Consider the following 19850-nt stretch of genomic DNA (forward strand, 5'->3'; position numbering starts at 1 on the left):
GCAACCCATGTCTCACTCTGGGAGCCCTGCCCACTCTCGTCTCATCAAAATATTTCTTTCTTCAAATGATAACATTGAGGGGAAAAGAACTCAGCAAAAAGCAGACCTTCACCAGCTCGCAAATAGACTGCTGCACAGTTTTAAGGTTGTTCTGTTCCTCTGTCCATCATAAAAGATGTCTAAGACATTGATGATCCAGATGTGAGGACACGCACCAGGCAATGTTCCCCCCGGGACCATTCCACCTGGAGAAGTAACATCTAGAGGCAGCCTTAATGCCGATTGGTTCCCATGGGAGATTATCGATGCCTGTTAAATGTGGGCAAACCATGGGAATGCACGTGTCTTTTAAAATACGTTTGCCCTGGGCAGACATCAGCGCCACATCGTGCCTTCAAGTTCAAAGGGCAGACCATTCTCTCCTCCACTTCTCTCTTATGAGCATCAGTACTCACATAGAGCCTCAACAACAAAACACTATTTACTTTCAAGCACCCTGGTAGGTCGCTGTGTCCACGGAATTCATAGTTCAATCAGCGCAAGGAATTTTTCTCATGCAAAGATTACTTATTCCAGAGGCGCCTTGTGGAAACAAAAAATGACAAGATTCTTTTGAATAAGACCCGTTTGCCAGGCAGGGCAGTGGTGGTGCACGCCTTTAATCCCAGCACTCGGGAGGCAGAGGCAGGCGGATCTCTGTGAGTTCGAGGCCAGCCTGGTCTACAGAGCGAGTTCCAGGACAGCCTCCAAAACAATACAGAGAAACCGTCTCGAAAAACAAAAACAAACAAAAAAAGACCCGTTTGCCAGAGCTGTTTTGTCTTGGAGGTATCTCAAGGTGAAAGTTTACCCTTCTCCCATCACTCAAGAGCCCTTCCAAGCTTACACTTGTCTGGGGGTGCCCCTCACATCCTCCCGTGTGGAGGCTTAAGATTCATTACATTATTGCTTGACCTAAGCAGTCATCCCAATTCTCAGGCATTCCAAAGAATAAAAGTCATGAAATTTCTCTTAAAGAGTTAAGTGAGATTACCACACACAGCTTTCCCAGAGAAGGGAGGGGGACCCTAAATGCTTTGCCTTATACTAGAATTGTCCCGATGAAAATGGGGGAATCACACCTGTATTCTGCGTGTGAGACCATGGGACTTCTGGGAGCGAGTGTTCACGGACCTCACACCCCAGAGGTTTTGTGTCAGGTCTCTACTAGAAACACCTGGCTTCTTTGTCTCAGTCACTCTGGGCACTGTTGGTGGGTTCTGTCTGCTTGTTTTTTTTTTTGTTGTTGTTGTTTTTTCATTATCACTGTGTCTTGCTGCAGTGGTTTAGAGTGCTGGGGACTAAACCAGGGCTTACACCTGCTGACCCTCGGCTCTGCCACTACAGGATACACCCAGTTTAAGACCTATCCCATTGAACGGTATCTTCGTTTCGGACCGGCGCATTAGTAGAGAACTTTTACCCGAGACTCTGTATTTGGAGCTCTTCCTTCCACAAGCAGAAAAGACATCGACCAAGACCGTCTCCTTAGTTTATTTTTCTAGAGTCCTTAGCATGCTACATTAACCTGACAAAGCTTAAGCTTGTGTTCATTTCACGATACATTTCATGCAGCTCACAGCTGTGATTGGTTTTATATTGACATGACACATGTTTCGATTCAGCCAAGTGAAAAGAATAACTCTTGGTGGAGTTCGTCTCTGAAAACTGTCCAGGCTTAAATAAGCGGCAGCTGGGTAGTCCGCTCTGTCCCGAAGTGCAGTCTCTCTTTGAACTGGAGCGATAGTCCCTGTTCATAGTCAGTCAGCAACTGCAACCGGACCACTCCCTAAGGTTTCCGGCATCCTGAGGAATCCTTTCACAAAATTGCATTCAAGTATACTATTTCACTTAACATTCCAAGTTGAATTTAGGAGTAAAGCTGACCCTCCGACTAAATCTCCCCAGACCCAGCCTCCCCAGGCAGTCCTTAGCTTTAGGCTCATCTATAACACTCAGCACGAAATCCACAGAGCAGACCTATTTGGCATTTTCCAGTGAAGTGCAGGGAATTAAATAAGTTATGTTTTTATTGCTAATGTATAGACTATCAAGCACAGTCACTTTGTCAAACAGGAAGAAAGAGTATACAGTGTTAGCGGACTCTCCTGGGGGTGGGGGTCCCAGCACACACAAAATGTCACCTGGTCACCACCCATAGGGAACACTTTAGGATGATGTGTTGAGTATTCTAGAGTCCGAGGAGTCGGATCTCTCGTCATAGTCATCCTCTGTGTAGATGGGCTGCTTTGTCACGATCGGACACCCATCGTCGGGGATGGAGATCCGAGGGTCCTCTGTGGTGCGGGAGGAGAGCACGGGCGAGCTCCGGAAGACGCTGGTGGAGTTACTAGGGAAGGGACTGACGTACTGGGACCTCAGCTGGTACTGCTGCTGCAGCGTCATGGTGTTCCACAGGGTGACATCGTTGGGCAAAAAGGGGCTCGACTGGTTTCTGGCCAAAGTATTCCTCAGCATCAGTGGGTACCGGGGTGGCTGAGGGAAAGGGTGCTGCAAGGGCACGGCCAAGGGGTTGGGGACCACGTTGCTGGAGTCCGCCGAAAAGCGCAAGGTGTCGGGGACGCGGAAGGCGGAGCCCACCGACCACTTGGAGGAAGAGATGGGGTAGGAGCCCAGCGTGTGTTCAAAGATGTGGCCGCTGGAGGGCAGCACGAGGCTCTCTTCGGCCGCCCGCTCGGCCCCAGCAGCCGAGGACCGACTGGATAGCAGCACCTCCACCGCACTGACCAGGTCGCCCCCGCAGCCTTTCAGGATGAGCTCCAGCACAGTGGGCTTCTGGTTGGGGAAGATTTTCTTCAACACTTCCAGGGGTGGCCGGTTGGCTTTCAAACTGAAGGGCAGAGAGACGGTTCCCGACGGGCCCTCGATCAGGAGGTGGCTCTGCTCTGCGTGGTACTTGGGGCTGTCAGGGCAGCTTTCCGGGTTCCCCCCGTTTTTCTGCACGGCGTATGCCCCTTCATCTACCGACACGATCTCGGGGCTCTCTGGAGTGAAGCAGCTCTTGCCTTTGACCACATCCGGGGAGCTCCTCTGGTCGGTGTCTTTGTCGCTGAAGGCCTCCGCAGCGTTGTCTGCAGAGCTGCTGTCCCCAAGTCGCTCTTCAGTCAGATCTGGAAGGCAAGAGAACAGCTGGGTTAATCCCTTCCTTCTGTGCTCAGCTCTAGGCTTCTGGGAGGAGGAAGTTTGGCTCGCTGGGTCATAACACGCTTCCGGTCTTTAAAGAAGAAATCAAAAACCATTGGCTAATGGGGCGGGCAAGTGGGGGTCACTCAAAGATGATGCAATCAGGGTTTTCTTGGAATGCTGTAAGAGAGGAAGCTCGCCTTAAACACAGAAAGGCCACACAAGCCAGTAACCACAGAAGGCTTGGAGTACACAGCGTTAGCTACCCATTTAGTGGGGCTGTAAGGCTCTGAACTAGGCCAGAGCACGTAAGAGGGCCACAGGAGGATTCTGGCCATCATCAGCTGGAATACACCACCCCATAGGACACTTTAATAATCACACGTGCCTCCCATGGGGCTGGTTTTATGTTATAGTATATATTTTATTATATATAATATAAACAGGGCTTGTAATTCTGACAGTTTTTCTTCTCTTAACCGGGTTACCATGTTGATACTAGTTGATTGTTTCTAAGCCAAAGATAAATGCAACCCTTGAAATCACTTTTAAAAAAAGTCACTAAAGAGCCAGACAAACTCAGCTGCCTGGGCCTTGTACGAAAGGCCAAACAAAGCCAGTTCCAATTCTGGGCGGCAGGACAGATGGAGAGGAGAAAGGAACAGCTGGAAGGTTTCGGAGGGGGAGAGGGAGGAGCCCTGTCCACCCACCATGTGTGGCGAGGGGTAGATGTGTGCCAGTAAAGTCTGTGGAAAGGACCCACAGGCAACATCACAAATTACATCTGGAGGGGGAAGGATGACAAAGAACTTCCTTAACAGAGCCAAGACAAGCAAGAGGGGTTGTTAAGAGCAGCCTACAGATAGATATACAACAGCAAACATTATCCTGGCACACAAAGCCTTCTAGTCTGGCTGCATCTATCTCACAGCATTTTATGAAACAGATCAGTTGCCAATTTGACATTTTAACAGCCTAAGACAGCACCCAGGAGAGCAAGCTTTGCAGTGCTAAATACGCAAAAGGAGTGGGCGACACGAGTTTCATAGTAAATTCTAACAGAACTGTAAATTAAGGAACATGGACTATTTTTATTAGCAAACTACAAATAGATTTTTAGGCTTAAAAAATAATGGACTGGTTGTGGGTGCTTAATCCAGAGTAACTGATATAAAAAAGAAAAGAGAAGAAACCACTCCCCGTGAGGCACTAGTCAGGTTATAAACTATGTGGCTCTGTGTTTTCTCTTCCGACCTGAATAGTCTCATTGTAGGCCTCTCTGTGGGCAAACCTGATTGTGTGCAGATAGCCAGAGGTGAAATTTCATCAAAGAAGCTTCTAGAAGGCACCCCTCCTACCTGTTGTTGTTTACTATAAGAGCTCTAAACAAAGACCCATTCATAGACATTTTTCTAACACCACATGTATCTTATATACAAGAAAAGCCATTGAAAACCCATGGCCAAATGTGTGCTTTAAAACTTTCTTAAATTATAATAAATCACGTAACATTCAGCCACATCTACTATGAATTCATACTTATCCCAATTCACTTTCACCGCATTGTTTTTTCAATACAAACCATTACGGTTCTATTGTGGGGTTCTAGTGCACACAATGAATTCCACCCCCTGCCCTTGCTTTCAATGGAGACTCTGGGACTCACCAGAGACCTAGTTTTACAAGAGAAATTTAACATCTTCTCTCCTACTGCTTCCCAGGACAACAGGCCCAGCTTTTGTCTCCTAATTATTGAGCTACTTGAATTCCATGTCCTTGACACACAAGACAAAAACCAAACAAACAAAAGAGCTCATGGAGATTTATATTCTAACCAGCCTGCATCCATGCATCCCCCTGACTCATGGCCCCATACATAACTCAGCTATCGCTGTTCCTAAACCCTTGAGAAGGAGTGGCCAGTGACAGTGTGTTAACTCTGAAATAAGCACATGATTGGATTTTGACCCCTGGTTACTGGCGCTTCAGAAAACAAGTTCAATACGTTCCCCCATGTAATACAGATATGATGTTTAAAGTGCCATACAGCTCTAGGCTCCTAAATTCAGCTTTTATTATCTATCATTAGCATCAAGTATTTATTGACCTGCAATAGGCCAAAAGAAGGAAACAGAATGCAAAAGATAGAAAATAGCAAAAAGCATAAGCTCATCGAACCTATTAACTTTCGGGGAAGGATGCATGTGCTGGAGAGAGAGCAAACGCGGCCAGGAATAGTTTAGGAAGCATCAAATACATTACTCACAGGACTCCTAAGGTTGGAGCAAACCACATGTTCACCAATAATAGATGAAGGAATAAATACAAGGTAATATTACTCCGACTCAAAAAGGAATGAAATTCTGACATCTGCTACATCGAAGAACCTTAACAATAGTCTAAGATAAGATGGCAACAAAAGAAATGATGTAATTCCACTTCTACCAGATGCTTAAGGTGGATAAAGTGTAGACACAGGAGAGGTGGTTCTAGGGAGTGGAGACAGGGGGTTACTGTTTAATGAATATGGAGTTTCAGTCCAGGGTAAGGAAATAAGTTCTGGATGGATAGTGTTTAAGTGTTTTAAGGCATCATAAGTATCTTTAATGCCACCCAGGTGTGCACCTAAAAATGGTAAATGGTAAAATTTGTTATGCATATTTTACTGCCACGCGAGAAAAACATGATCGAGTATTACAACAATCTGCTGATGGTAAAGTTTGTTTCTGTTTGTTTGTTTCTGCCAGAAAAATGGAAGCAGAGGGCACACACCTTTGGGAGTAATCTACACACCTGGAAAGTCCACAGTTTTGTTGTCCTCAACAGAAACATGGAAAGCGAAAAGCAGCTTTGTGTTTTCAAATTTCAAATTTCGTGAATTTCACCTGCCCTGAATGAACTCAGGAAAACAGTTTCATCAGCTCAGTGGTTTGCTCTTCCACAGTCACTCCAGGCTCCAGATAACCACAGGACCAGAAGAAGGTTAGTCAAGGAGAGCTAGGATCGATGCACGGGCTACTCAAACACACCCAAATCATAAAAAAAGGATTTTCCTCAAGATGGTAACAGACAATCCAGTAGACACCGGAGGGCAGAATTCTACGTCAGACGGAACCCAATTCTACCTTTATGTCTGTTCTCCAGGTTCTGCAAAACACACTTCATGTAATCTTACTTGGCTGCCTGCTTACTCTGCAACCGGGAGGCTCCAGCCATTCACCCCTCTTTGTGTTGTCCTGTGACCCTGCTACTGAGACATGGCAGTGTACTCTATACTTTGGTGTCTTTCTTGAAGAGTGGAGGCCTGTGCTAAGTCACCCACACTCTTGGAAGAATTCTGGGCTCATCAGCCTCCCTATCTCAGTGTCCAGGCTATGGCTAAATGTGAGGAAAGCTGTCAGATGTCACAGGGATCCAATCCATGAGTCAACTTAGCTTTCTAATCAACTGAGCTCAGCACTGCTTCCCGTGTGTTCCCAGGGGAGGCATGGGCCAGTGAGAGAAGCAGGTTCACATACCAGAGGGAACACAAAGTATTGTGAGAGGTAAGTGTAAGCAAGATGTCCACTAACAGCTAGGTTTCAAAAACAGAGCCAAGGCGGTTGACTCTCTGAGTTCAAGGCCAGCCTGGTCTACAGAGGGAGTTCCAGAACCAGAGCCACACAGAGAAACCCTGTCTCAAAAAATAAAAGCAAAAACAAAAACAAAGCAACAACAACAACAACAACAACAAAACCAAAACAAAGCTATGGTTGATAGACCTCAAAACCCCAAGACAAACTCCTCACCCAAAAATAATTCCTGAAAAGCAGAATAGACATAGTGCCCCTGCAATTTGGGCCACTATGATGTCTACTATTGTACCTAAACTAAAGGCACTGAAAACTACTATAAACACAGATTTTCACAAGTCATTATAGAGGGTGACATTTAAGCTCAGCGATAAAGGATAATTTAATAATAGGTGTTTCTTTACATTTCCTGGGTTTTTCCCCCTGAATGAACTGTAGAGATCATTCGAGCTGGTCTAAAGCACAAAAGCCTTTGTAGACACAGAAACATGGAACTGCAGCTGAGAAAATGAAACAGGAAATATTCCCACATCCCTCTGCCTTCCGCCGTATTAAAACCGAGACTCTAATCAGAAAACAAGCGGCGGAGGCATATTTCAACTGACAGTTTTAACTCTGTATGTGGGGCAGGAAGGCAGAATGGCATGTCAAAAAGTAGATGAAATCAGAACACGATTTTTCTGTCAGGACAGACCAGTCACTACAAGTGAGAGCATGCTTTTTGAACATCGCAAAAAATTTTTAAATATTACCAAATATTCAAGCTTTCATTTCATAGCCCATGAAGCAGAAATACATTCCACTCAGAAACAAACTTTTCAATCGGTTTGTGAGAGATTCAATTAAGGAGGACACATTTTCTTTGGAAAACACTGTCTCTACCTTCTAAGCACATACGCCATATGATGACAACTTTACTTTACTTTCTTTTTAGCTATAAAATTTAAGGAGAAAAAATGAAGACATTGAAATGTCTTCTGGTCTAAAAATGACAATTTGAACAATCTAACTTTCTTTGAATTTCTTCATATAAAAACATAACTTTTAAAAAAAGTACAGATATTTAAAAAAAAGCTGCCATATGTGTGAAACAAACATTCTGCTCAAAACATGGAACATTGTTCTGACTTCCCTCTCACTGGTTTTATACATTCTAGCCAGTTAGTGTAGAAAACCTAAATCCACCTAGCATCCAGAGTGAAGCAGAAGCATTGGCAGAATTCTCCTAACTCGGACATCACTGGTCTCACCCTCCCCACAGGGGGGCCAGCATTGAAAATGTAGACTGCCATATATCATGTGTTCCTGTGATTTGGGGGTCACAGGACCTCTAGGTAGGTCCACAGTGAGTCATTTTCAAAGGGTACCAATCTACACAAGGGCCAAGCGGAGGCTTCCTGGGGTCCAGCATTTAACAAAGCAGCTTGTCATATCCCCTGTTGATCTCTCACTAGGAGCGAGGAGTAATTAAAACCTGGATGAGCAGAAATTTGAATTAAGTGGGAATAACAATAAAATCTTCTTCTAAAAAGTTTGTGAGTGTGTGTGTACATGAAAACATTCATGCTTTGCTTTGTTTTAAAAAAATCAACACTGGTTTAACATTGTATAAAAAAAGGCTTCAAGATTATTTCCTTAACCTGGCTTGTAGTACACACTTGCAATCCTAGTACTCAAGAGACTAAGACAGGAGGATCCTATGTCTGAGACTCTGGAACATGAAGATGGGGGGGCATTGCTTAGAAAGGGCTGGTGGGCCTGAAGTACAGTTCGCAATTGTAGACTTCGTGTGCCTTACCAGCATTCTGCCTGATCTCTTTCTTAGAAGGCAGAGACGTTCAAAAAGCAGAGGAGAAATCTACAAATCTACCTGTCCACCTGCTATTTGCAAAATGCAGCTGGCTACTTGTTTATTCATCTACTGAACAAATCCCCTTAAATCCCTTACACCCCTAGGTACTGGGCCAGGTAAGATTGTACACAGGTGACCACAGCACTGCCTCGGCCACTGGGGCATCCAGGTAACTTCTGCAAAAATCCTAAAGTATCTGCTGAGTTGGTGGGGTTTTATAATACAACACTGTAAGTCATGCAGAGGCCAGGAGCAGGGTAGGCTGCCGTATCTTCACATAGTGGGGGGATATTATAAACATTCTCACATGAAGACACTGAGCTAAATAAAGCAATAATCGGTGGAAAACAATGGAACGTTGATGGCAGCTTGAAATTCAAGCCTGACTAGGAACTGTAATCAAGACAGTGCAGAGTCCGGAAGCAGTTAATGTTCTGGGTTTTTCATAATGTGCCATTATTTGTATGTAGGACAATTGTTCTTTTTAAAAGTCAGTTTAACCACAAAAAAAGAAAGAAAAGAAACAAACTGTCGCCTTCCTCTCTACCTTAATTCTCCTCCTCAGAAAAATAGCGTGTGTTGTTTAGGCCTGGGGATAGCTAAGGTGCTGTGGGTCAGAGCGCGTGTATGACAAAGTGGTGGGACAAAGTGGGGTCCTGTGATGGCCAAATGTCATCAGAGACACACGAGATTAAGGGACTCCAAGGACCTGAGTGGCTAATGGCTAGAGGGGGCTGCAACAGGTTAAACGGGGAAGGAAGGAAGGAAGGAAGGAAGGAAGGAAGGAAGGAAGGAAGGAAGGAAGGAAGGAAGGAAGGAAGGAGGGAGGGAAGGAAGGAATTAAGAGCAGGCAGGCACACGGGTTTTCACTGGGCACTCCTCCCTGTCAGGAAGAAAGGCAACAGTTCCACCAGAAAAGGTTCCAAGTCCTGCAGGGCCTTTGATTTATGAAGATTTACCCCCTTCCCTCTGTAAAGCTGTTAACAGAAAGTGCTGACTGGCTGCAGAAAAGAATTTCTCATCAATGCTCTGTGATTGTATTTTGCAAACAAAATGCCTGTTGCTTGGTAACATTTCACTTGAGCCTGACCTTCTCCAAAAGTTATTGCTATCACATTCGATTTACACTGTCCTCCTGTGATTACTGTAATCTTTTAAACCCCGGAGCTCATCCATCAGGGAAAGGAAAAGTTGGTTGTAAGTGGAGAGTACTGCCATCCTCCAGATTTACAATGCCAGGAGCAGGCTGGGGGACCTCTGCCTGGCACAGACTTTGGTTCCAGCAGGAGCACCCTCATTTTTCCTGTAAGTGTGTCCCAGTCTCCACCAGACAGACACTAGCATTCCCATGCCCCTCAGAGTCGGCCAAACCAGGAGGAAGCAGGGAAGGGAGCTGAGACCCAACGAGAAGGAAGAGCTCAGGAGACTTCTTTGAGTCCTTAGGTGAGGAAGGAGATGTGGCAGTAAGCAGACAAGCTTCAATGCTGTCACAGAGAAGTCGCATGCCCATGCTGCCAACTCCTGAGATCCCTGCCATTTCACCCAGGGACAAGGCCACCAGAGAGGCCAGCCTCCTGTCCTTGGTCAGTCATTGCCCCCACCTCCCTTCAGCTAGCCTATGGAACAAAGCTAGCAAGGTGAGAGCTAGATTCTTTACCACAAAGCCAGCTCTGAATGAAAGTTTCTAAGTGACAGTCATGCTGTCCCCGAATTTCTTTTTATCTGGCTTTTCTTAAGGTCCCTGGGTTCAAATCAAGCCACCTTAAAGCCAGATAAGCTTTGCAATCCATAGCTATAAGAACCAGGTGATTTTTAATTGCTCCCAGCTTCTTCCTGGCTCTGGGTGCACAGCCAGACAGGATCTCCTTATCTGGCTTTCATGAACTCTCCCTTAACACACGTGGCCAAGTATTTCTCTGGGAAATTAAAAAAAAGAAATCTAAGGAAGCAGACTGGGTAGTCCAATCACACTGGAGCTGGGAACCCAGAGCAATCAAGATGCTTCAGCAGGAGACAAAATAGAGTCAGTTTCCCAAAATCAACCTCTCTAGCTGCCATTTGCTTTTTTTTTTCATAATAAAGGGCACCTCACTTTCCTATCCTATCCTCCTCTTCAATACCTAAGCAAATGCTTCTTTCTTTCTCCTTCAATAACATTTAAAAGAACTGATTATATATATAATGTACATAAAACATCATTATATAACACACACACACACTGCAGATACACACCAAGGAGGATTCTACAGTCACAGATGATCTGTCCTTCCCAGACACCGTAGCCTATGGCTACCCAGGATTCTCCTCTAAAGGAAAAGTTTGGGATGAGGAAGCCAGCCACAAGGGACCTCGATTACAGCTTCTCACCTTGACCATGACACTTACTCCCTTATCTTCAGAGCCCAGAGCCCAGGGTTGGAAAGGCTGGCTTGTCTGGATGACACTGCTGAATCAGAAGCCCAGACAGCCTGGAGAAGCGAGGCTTCCCACACTATTTTCTTGGCGGGGGGGGGAGTGGAGGTAACAGAAAGGGAGCTGAGCAGGTGAGTTCCACTGTATTTATAGAGCGGGTTAAGTTAGAAACTGGACCTGAAATCAAAATCTAATTAATTACAGGTCAGTCAGAACTGGTAGCAGAGATCGGTGGGCAGAAAAAGACTGCAGTTTGAAAAGATATTTCAATCCATAGCCAGAACAGTCAGAAGAATCTGCTTAAACTCACATTAAAAAGCAGTGTCCAAACTGAAGGAAAGATAAAGGAAAGATTTCTTCTAGTTAGAAAACTGAGTTTTGGCGTTCACACGACTCTCCTTGAACTGGGTGGGGTTTTCTCTCATGACGCCTAGTCAACATCCTTCTTAAGACCTGTGCTTACAGATCCTGTGTTTAACAGATCCAGAGGAAGAATGGAACTTGGTGTGCTGGAGCACCAGCGCTGGTCTTCAAGAACAACCTGTCTCGCAGCTACACGTGGGAGGCCCTCTGCCCTGCAAAAAGCCCAGCAGGTTCTCAAACTCCAGTTCACAAAAGAGCAGACCTGAACATGAGTGAGCTGACAGATTGAGACTGAGGCTGAGCACTGACTCACAGTCCTACCATGCCAACCACAGGCACACAGGCAATACTCTCTGCGTGACAAGGACTAAGTTACCCAGTAAGGTCTAATCCGCTTCTAAAGATGCATGTCACACACAAATACACTGCAAAAAAAAAAAGTATGGGAACACAGCAACAGGCGGTCTCAAGCAGGAGGTTTTAATTTGACTGCCCCAATTTTAATGTTACTTTAATTAATTTTAGTGTTGACTCCGACAGAGCTGCTTTTCTTATGTGTTGCACATAACCAACCCATTTACTTGCTTGTGTTCTTAGTGGAAAATTATAATCAAGTTTTGGTTTTATAAACCTCCCTCAAGCTTTTTTTCTTAAAGGAATGCAATTGAGAAACGAAAACAAAAGTTAGTGAATGTTCAAATTATGTGGTATGACCAGCTGAGACCTGAACCCTTCGTCCCTCACAGCTTAGTCTCCGGAAGTCTTTCTTCTACCTTCCTCCTCCCCTCCAATTACTTGTTCTCAATTTGGAAGGCTCCGGCATCCCTGAGTATTTGGTGGAAGCGGAGGGAGAGAAAAAATGCGCCAAGCCTGGTTGTGCAGCTGAAATTCTTATTCTCCTCAAGCTTGGACCTGGTGTGGCTTCAGCTTGGCCTCCTAGGTGCCCTCGCCCAAGTCTTCCTCGGCTGGTTTTAGATTTTGTGATTCTTTATACATTTTGGAGACCAATCTGAGGAGGACCACACGATGCTGAAGGAATCCCCTCTTGAACAAAGACCATGGAGCTCAAGGTTCCTGCACTCCAGAAGGTGCTGGTGGGCAGATGGGCATTGCAAAAGGCTTGAATTTTAACAGCCTTCTGCTCTACTCCCCAAGACTCTAGTCCTAGAGCCAGGGAAACTGGAACGGAAAATTAAAAGATAGCATGGCGTCACATCTAGAACGGATGTCAGACTCTGCTTGTTCTCACCTGAAGGAATCCCTCTAGATACTCCATGGCAAATCCACAAATAAGAGGAGATGAGGGGCGGTGCTTCAGAGAAATGCTTAGATGCCCCTGTAGTTAAATATCCACAAACTGCTTTCTGAACTTCAGGCCTAAACAGCCTAACTGAGTCAGAAGGCGGGGCTGACCTGCCCAGCTACCTACCAATTCTCCACACATCAGGGAGTGTATATCTTCAGCAGTTCAGCTCAGCGCTCTGGGGCTCTCGAAAAACGGTTCTGAAGATCTAGCTGTCTTTGAGGAGCTGAGGGAGTGTAGGCAGCGGCTCTATCAAAAGAAAAACTGTGGGCTTTTCACTCTTAATTCCAGTACACCCGTTCAGAGGAGATGGGCTTGTATGCTCACCCAAAGAGGGGAAACACCAGACTCATACCCACTGAATTCCTGTTACTGAGAGGAGCCCAGAGAGAAGCCAGGGGATCTCTTCCGGGGAAAGTGAGAAAGAGGCTTAATCTGGGGGCAGCCAGACTCAGGAGGGAGCCAGGGTGACAGAATTAGGCAGAAACTGGGGTCTGCTTACTTTCAGGGCTCAGACCACCCCTCCCCGCCCCAAATAAAAGCATTTCTGAGAGAACAGAGGGAAGCCAAAAGGCCCAGAAAGCTTTCCCTTGTTTCACAGCAGGCCGGGCCCGCCTAAGCCTGGAAAAGTACTTGCTGGCTTTTCCCCACGGTAGGCCAAGTTTTATTTTTAATTTCTCGAGATCACAGCAGCTTGGGAAAAGAAATTAAAGGACCAAAGAGGTAATCCGGCGAAAAGAGTTAATTGGTCGCTTTGAAGACTTTAGGGACCTTTTATCTATAGTTCTGAAAGGCGACTCTTTTTACCGAATTCTAAGTCGAGTCCTTAGCCTAGTTACAACGTCCGAGATCCTTTAAGTTAAAGATAACGCCTTTTTGCTCCCGTGTCCTGGGCCAAGGCAAAATTCACCTAGAAATAGCAAAGCATTTGGGCCCTAACTGCTAATCCGCATCTATGTACCCCTATCCCCAAAAGAGAACACCCGCCCAAAACCGGCAGCCAGGAAAATCAGCCTCATCTCGGTGCATTTAAAGGCAGTCCCTCCTCAGACTTCGCTTTACAAATCGTTTGCAGAATTGACGTTAAGTTCCCCCCTTCAGCTCAGAGAAGACACCAGGAGACAGAGACATACAGCCTGGCTATTTGGCCGACTTCCCTGGCAGGCTCCTGGGTTCCACCTGCATTGGATTCAGACCCTCTAGACTCACTTTTCCCGGAGAGTCAGAATCGGTGTCTGCTGGGGATGTAGGCCCAACTAGATCAACTTCCCACAAACTTGCCCTTGCTTTCCACACGGATCCCCAAGGGCACTCGAAGTTTCCTCCTTCCAGGCTGACCCCAGCCCAGCGGATGCTCTCACCTGGCTTGGCGAGCTGCGCGGGCAGCGTTCCGGGCTGGGGCTCCGCGGTGGTCCAGCGCAGCGCGGCCGCTGCAGCCAACTCGGTGGCGGGACGAGGCGGCGCCGGCGGCTGGGACGGCTGGGAGGCCGGCGACGACTGCGAGGAGGCGGCGGCGGCGGCGTCCCCTGGCGGCGGGGGCCCTGGCAGAGCCCGCAGCGAGTCCGGGATGAGGCTCTCCAGGCTCTCGTTGGCCTGCTGCCGGCGAAGCGCCACCTGAGCCGCCATCACCCGCTGCCGCTCGATGATCAGGATGCATTTCTCGCAGGTGCAGTCCTTGAAGCGACAGTAGCGCTTGTGGCCCTTGAGCCAGGACAGCACCCCGTGGTTCCGGCAGCGCGCGCACTTAGGCGTGCGCTGCAGAGGCGCTCGCGGCGGCTGCGACACCGGGCCGCCCATGTACAGGTAGGGGGGAGCCGTAGCCGTTCATGCCCGGGGCTCCCCCCGGCCGGCGGCGGGAGCAGGGCGGCAGGAGCTGGACCGCGGAACAGGGAGGCCTGCTCCCGGAGGTCAAGGAAGATCGGCAGCGGCCGGAGATACCGCAGCAGTCTCCCCGGCCCCGGAGGCGTTCGCAGCCTGAACCGCCGGGCTGGTGGCTCTCCTGTCCCCTCGCGGGCCGCGTCTCCGTCCGCTGCTCCTGAGAGCGCAAGCTCCACCCGCTGGTCCTCCTTAGCCCCGGCCGCTGCAAGGAGCTGGTGAGAGCTCTGATTAAGGTCTGAGCCAGCTTCTCTACCGCTCCCTTCCTCTCGGGCAGGATCCAGCACCTCCTCCGTCGCCCTCCCCCACCCTGTCCCTCCTCCCTCCCATCGCCACCCCCACCCCCAGGGTCCCAGTCTCCTTGCACTCCCCACACACGTTTTCCTCCTCTCTGGCACCCCTCGGGTTCTTGCACCTCACCTTCTTCGCCACCTGCAGCCAACCCGGCCTCTCTGGCGGGGGCGCTCACAGCATCCCCCCCTCCTCCAAGCCCTCCACTGCCCCTTCCCGAGGCGGGAGGGACGGCGCCGCTGCGCTACACCGGGCGTGCTGGGCGGAGGGGGGGTGGGGGGATATCGGGAGGGGAGGGGTGGGTACTTGTAAGCAAGCGGGCTGGCCTCTCCCCTACCAGCTCTCGGTGCTCCAGGCCTGGTCTGGAAGCACTGAGCCCTAGACCCACACTTGGCCTCAGCAATTCGGAGCGTGAGAGGAAATTGAGGGTGCACCGCAGGTCGGCCCCGGGCGGACCAGGTTTCAAGTACCCGATAAGAGGAGTGAGGAGGGGTAGTGGTGGTCCGGAAATTTGGGGGACTCTTTTCTGCATTTCGTTTTGTAATCTAGTTTCTCTTTCGTTGCTTCAGAAGAAAATGATTTTTTTTATCTGTCAGGCTTCAGGAAGACAACTCATTTTATTGGGTAATTTTAATTTCCTACCACCTCATTCGGACTTGAAAATAAACAACAACCTCTGCCCTAAAAGACCTCTGCCTTGAAAGGCCTGGAAGTACTTTCTCCGATGTTTCCCTTAAGCATGGTTTAACTTTCAGAGAGCAGAGGTAGAAGACACATTAGTGGCCCCCAATTTACCCAGCATGATCTACTTTGTTCCCGCAACGGTCACAGAATCAACAGCCAAGCTCCGGAATTGTCCAGTTCAAATCCCCACAGGCTCTGTGATTTATTTTCGGATAAGGGATGGACCCTACTCATAAAAAAAATCTTGGAGTGAGAGTGGTAAGAGGCTTGTATATAAGATGACCGCATAAACCTTTTTCTTCTTGATAGCATCAACTGTGTTTATTATTCTTTGCTTGTTTACAGCATTGGTTTGTCTAATACCGGCTACCACTACATACGCACAGAGAAGCTGCCTTCTCCCACCCCATCAAGAAAACAACCAAATAAAACACAAGGTACAATGTAGGCTCAGGAGCAGTTAATGGCGCTGTTGGAAGGGGAGGATGGAAGTCCTGCATCAAGCTCTGCTCTCTGAGGTGTGGATGAAAGTTAACATGAACGGGCCCTTTGCGATGCCTGTCCCCGGGACTGCACAGAGGCCACAGTCGTATACTGGAGGTAGCTTTCCGGGGCCCGACCCTACAGCCAGCCAAAGAGGAGAGCGCGTCTGCCCCGCTGGGCTTGTGTGAATTCTAGCGCGTTCAAGCAGCAAGCTCTTGGCCTGGAAGAGGGATTTGGAAAGAAAACTTTGAACAAGGACTATAAGTTGCATGCCTTTTCTGCCCTCGACGCCCTTAGCCACCCGGGTTTCAGACTCCTGGAGTAGTTAGTGTTGCTGGGGACTGACCTGCTGGGACTGGGGAGGAAGTCCTTGCACACGGATGCTACCTCTGAGAGACTATCCCCTATACCCCTATCTCTTGCCCTTTCCTAATCCTTTCTATCCTTCGCCAGGAAAACAAGTTCCTAACACTACAAGGGGAAGGAATTTCATAAACTGTGGGGACAGGAGACAGAGGTCACCCGTGGATAGATCGTGGGACCTCAAAAGTGGCTGCCTACTGGAGGGAGGGAGTCAATTCTCACGAACTGTGAAGAACACGAACCTGGGAACGTGCTCTGTTTCCGCTCTGAATCCGTGTCTCTCAGCAACACAGGGACCATGAACTTTTCGGAAAGATGATTTTCTCCTAAATGGGTAGTGAAACGGATGTGGAAAATGAGAGTAACTAGTTTCTCCGAGGAAGGAAAGCAGGGGAGCTCTACACCAGGTTTTGGGGGACATTTTCATTCTCAAGGCAATCCCCTCTCCTTCCTGGGTCACCTAGCCACCCTACCCCAATGCCACTCACACATTCAGTATTATTTGGTACTGGCCCGTTTTCACTCCAGTGCACATCGAGGGCTGAGATCTAAATACTCATTTGATATAGCGCAGTAATCCTTTTCTCATATTTGATGGGAATGTTTTCCATATCCCAGTATTTGACAACATCTCCCTATAGGGACAGGTTTGTATTTATGTTGGTAAAATGTCCCCTGCCTCAAAGTCTATTGTAACCCAACACCTGACAACCCCGAGTCCCATTTCTGTTTGCAGAAAGGGTTTATTCAAGCACATAATGGGATCCCAGCAAAAAGCCTTTCAGAACAAGGGGCTATGGTAAACTTCACCACATGAACTCCGTTTCCAGGGCTATTAAGCTTTTAATTGGAAAATAGCAGAGGAAATTTCAAGGTGACTATAACGTGTTAGCAGTTAGTTCAGAGAAGAAAGCCCATGCGGGAATGAGTGTGGAAAGCATATGGTCCGAATCACATTTAGGAGGAGCAGCCTGCTTCTACTAAGACCCTGCAGCTCATGCACTTATGGGAAAAATCATCAAAGAAATTGGAAAGGGAGGGGAGGATTACAAGCGAAAGTAACCTCGCCAGACTACACCCACTCCCGGCTCCTCTGGGTGGTGTGCTAGTGTTTTCAAACCACAATTAACTGAGTAAGATATGGCAGATATTAATACGGAAGGGGGTGGGAAAAAAACGACGATGTGCTTACTCCTTCTGGTGCACACTCAGTGACTTGATGAGTGAATATCTGAAGCTCCCAAGACCACCGTTGAAGGCCGGTGTCCTTGCTGAGAAAGTGTTGGTGTCTGATTCCAAGTCTGGGGGTCCTGATAGGTGTTGTCCACACCCCACCCAGCCACATTTAGTCAAAGGGCGGTTGCATATTGTGCTGCTGGATGTAAGACACACGGAGACATCTGTTCTGTATTCTCATGGCAGGGCAAAGTCGGAGTTCCTATTTTGTTGGCTATTCCGCAGTTACTTTGGTGTTGACAGATGCGGGGGAGGGTAGCACTTGTAAAAACCCCTGTACAGACAGAAGAAAAAAAAAAAAGTCACCCTCTGGCTACACAGGAACCTAGCAGAAGCTGTGCTGCCCTTGCCCAGGCAGTGTCTGTTGGTATCTCTCTTTAGCCAGCTTTAAGTTAAAAGAAAGTGGGGGGGTGGTGGCTGGGGTTTTAGGACGAAGGCTGGGGAGAGCCTCAAGCCTTATGGTATCCCCAAGCCCCTCTCCGGCGAGCTGACCGGTTAAGGACTACTGACCCGCATCTAGGGATGCCTTGAGCAGCAGAGAAAGTTTTTCTGGACAGTCACCTACCAACACTGTCTCAGTGGGGAAGAAATGGCGAAGTAGGAGCTGGCTGCCTTTGTATTAAAAGACCCGCTCAGTACCAGGATAGAGGGGCTGGCTCTATGCAAGTGCTGGCCAGTCCTTCAGCTTCTAGAACTTTCCAGCGACTCTAGCCTGGGGGGGCACACTCCTCACACACTCAGCATGGTTGAGACTGCCTGGCTCCAGCTTTTGGGGAGTGTATCTCCTGTATCACCCCACTCAAAGATTTCTAAGGGTCTTCCGATGAGCCGTCCTCCCCCGCCCCCCCTCCGTCCCCCCCAGCTTCCTGAGACCGTCCTGTTTTGGAAGGGAGACAAACCCTTTTGCTTAAGTGTGTGTCTAGGGGAACCGGATCTGCTGCTAGGTAAAATGATGGACGTCGACTTTATAACAGTTCAAATACACAGCCTTTCTGTAGTTTTAAAAACTCAAGATTGAAAAACAAAACAAAAAACCAAAACGAGACAGGTAATTTGGGAAACGTTCAGGGGACAAAGTAAATGTTTCCCTTCCCAAGGTCAACACCTCAGGAGCGTTAGGTGGACTTCTCCATGACTTTTTTTCCCCAAAAAACCTCTCTCCCCTTTCCCCCTCTCCACTCTGCCTTCTAACAGAGAACACAGCCGCGAGTAAAGCCAAGGTGGTACAGAGGGAAATTTCCCCTGTAGGGCGCCAGGGCCAGCAGCCCATCAGCAGGAAGAGGTGCGCTGCCAGCACCCTGTAAGAGTGCGAGCTCCACTCCTGGAGTTCGAAACTGGGGGACACTAGAACCACCAGGACTTGAGGTACAGTGCCTTACACAGGACCACAGTAGGCCTAGAGCTGGCCCCCTTCCCCCAGCACAGCGCAGCCAGAAGGGGCGACTTCCGGCGAGCATCCCCGCCCCCGCACACCTTGGCTCCTCCCACCACCTTCGCCCCGCCCCCGACCGTGGCTCGCCTCCACCCAGGCGCAGGGGGGTGGAAGAAGTTCGTGCGTCTTTTCCGAGTGTGGGCGGGAAGCAACTTCACGATCGCTGAGTGGACGACTAGAGGCCGCTAGTCTTCGCCTGTGTCCGGGACACGTTTCTATCCAGGCCGTGTGCACGCTCTTGACTAGCGGCCCTTCAAGTCCCAGACGGCCGAGTGGGACTCCAAAGGCCGCGTGGGAAAGTGGCCGGGCACTGCCGAGCCAGCAAAGCAGAGGCGCTCGGCTTCCCGCGTGGGCAGGCGTCTTCTAGCCGACCTGCAAAACCGCTGTGTGGGAGATCCGTGCTCTGCCGGCGAGGCTGGCCCGCTGGGGCCACTCTGCCTTTTTAAGTGCGTGGACAGCAGGCAACGGTCTACTGCCGGGGTGGCCGTGGGCCAGGTTCCGTGCGCAGTCTACACGCTCGTGGTGTAGGAACCCAGGGGCATCTGCGCAGTCGATCGCGTTGAAACGACCGGGCAGGGATCCCTGCGACCCCCAGCCTGAGCGACAGCTCCCTCTTAACCCTCAGTACTAGTCCTGAGGTAGGAGCTTGCCTGGTATCTCCATAGGAAGGTCAGCCTGCCTCGGTTTCCCCCCTGCGGGGTTTGCAGAATGGATAAGGCAACGACTCCCCGGGAACGACCCCGCACCCCCACTTGCACGCATGTGTTTACACTCGCTTCCCACACAACACTACAGAACCAC

General features: G+C 48.7%; 1 protein-coding gene and 2 long non-coding RNA genes across 4 annotated transcripts; 1 reads left to right on the top strand and 2 right to left on the bottom strand.

The window, feature by feature from the left end:
- Nucleotides 1-1517: 1517 nt before the first annotated feature.
- Nucleotides 1518-14528, bottom strand: Dmrt3 (doublesex and mab-3 related transcription factor 3). The gene is given in 3 exon segments (XM_005063727.4): nt 1518-3170; nt 14047-14494; nt 14496-14528. Coding segments are annotated over 3 exon segments (1428 nt in total). The 5' UTR covers nt 14514-14528; the 3' UTR covers nt 1518-2208.
- Nucleotides 14529-14647: 119 nt separating this feature from the next.
- LOC121140492 lies at nt 14648-15982 on the top strand. 2 transcript variants are annotated; one of them, XR_005877352.1, is made up of 2 exons: nt 14648-14796; nt 15881-15982. It is a non-coding gene; the product is annotated as an uncharacterized LOC121140492 (long non-coding RNA). The 2 variants fall into 2 exon arrangements; XR_005877351.1 differs by having other exon boundaries at nt 14648-14778.
- Nucleotides 15983-16054: 72 nt separating this feature from the next.
- On the bottom strand, nt 16055-17885 carry LOC121140493. The gene is made up of 3 exons (XR_005877353.1): nt 17574-17885; nt 16624-16707; nt 16055-16238 (listed from the first exon to the last, which is right to left on the bottom strand). It is a non-coding gene; the product is annotated as an uncharacterized LOC121140493 (long non-coding RNA).
- Nucleotides 17886-19850: the final 1965 nt, after the last annotated feature.

Source organism: Mesocricetus auratus, unplaced genomic scaffold (genome assembly GCF_017639785.1).
Source record: "Mesocricetus auratus isolate SY011 unplaced genomic scaffold, BCM_Maur_2.0 Super-Scaffold_4256, whole genome shotgun sequence".
Taxonomy (NCBI): Eukaryota; Metazoa; Chordata; class Mammalia; order Rodentia; family Cricetidae; genus Mesocricetus; species Mesocricetus auratus.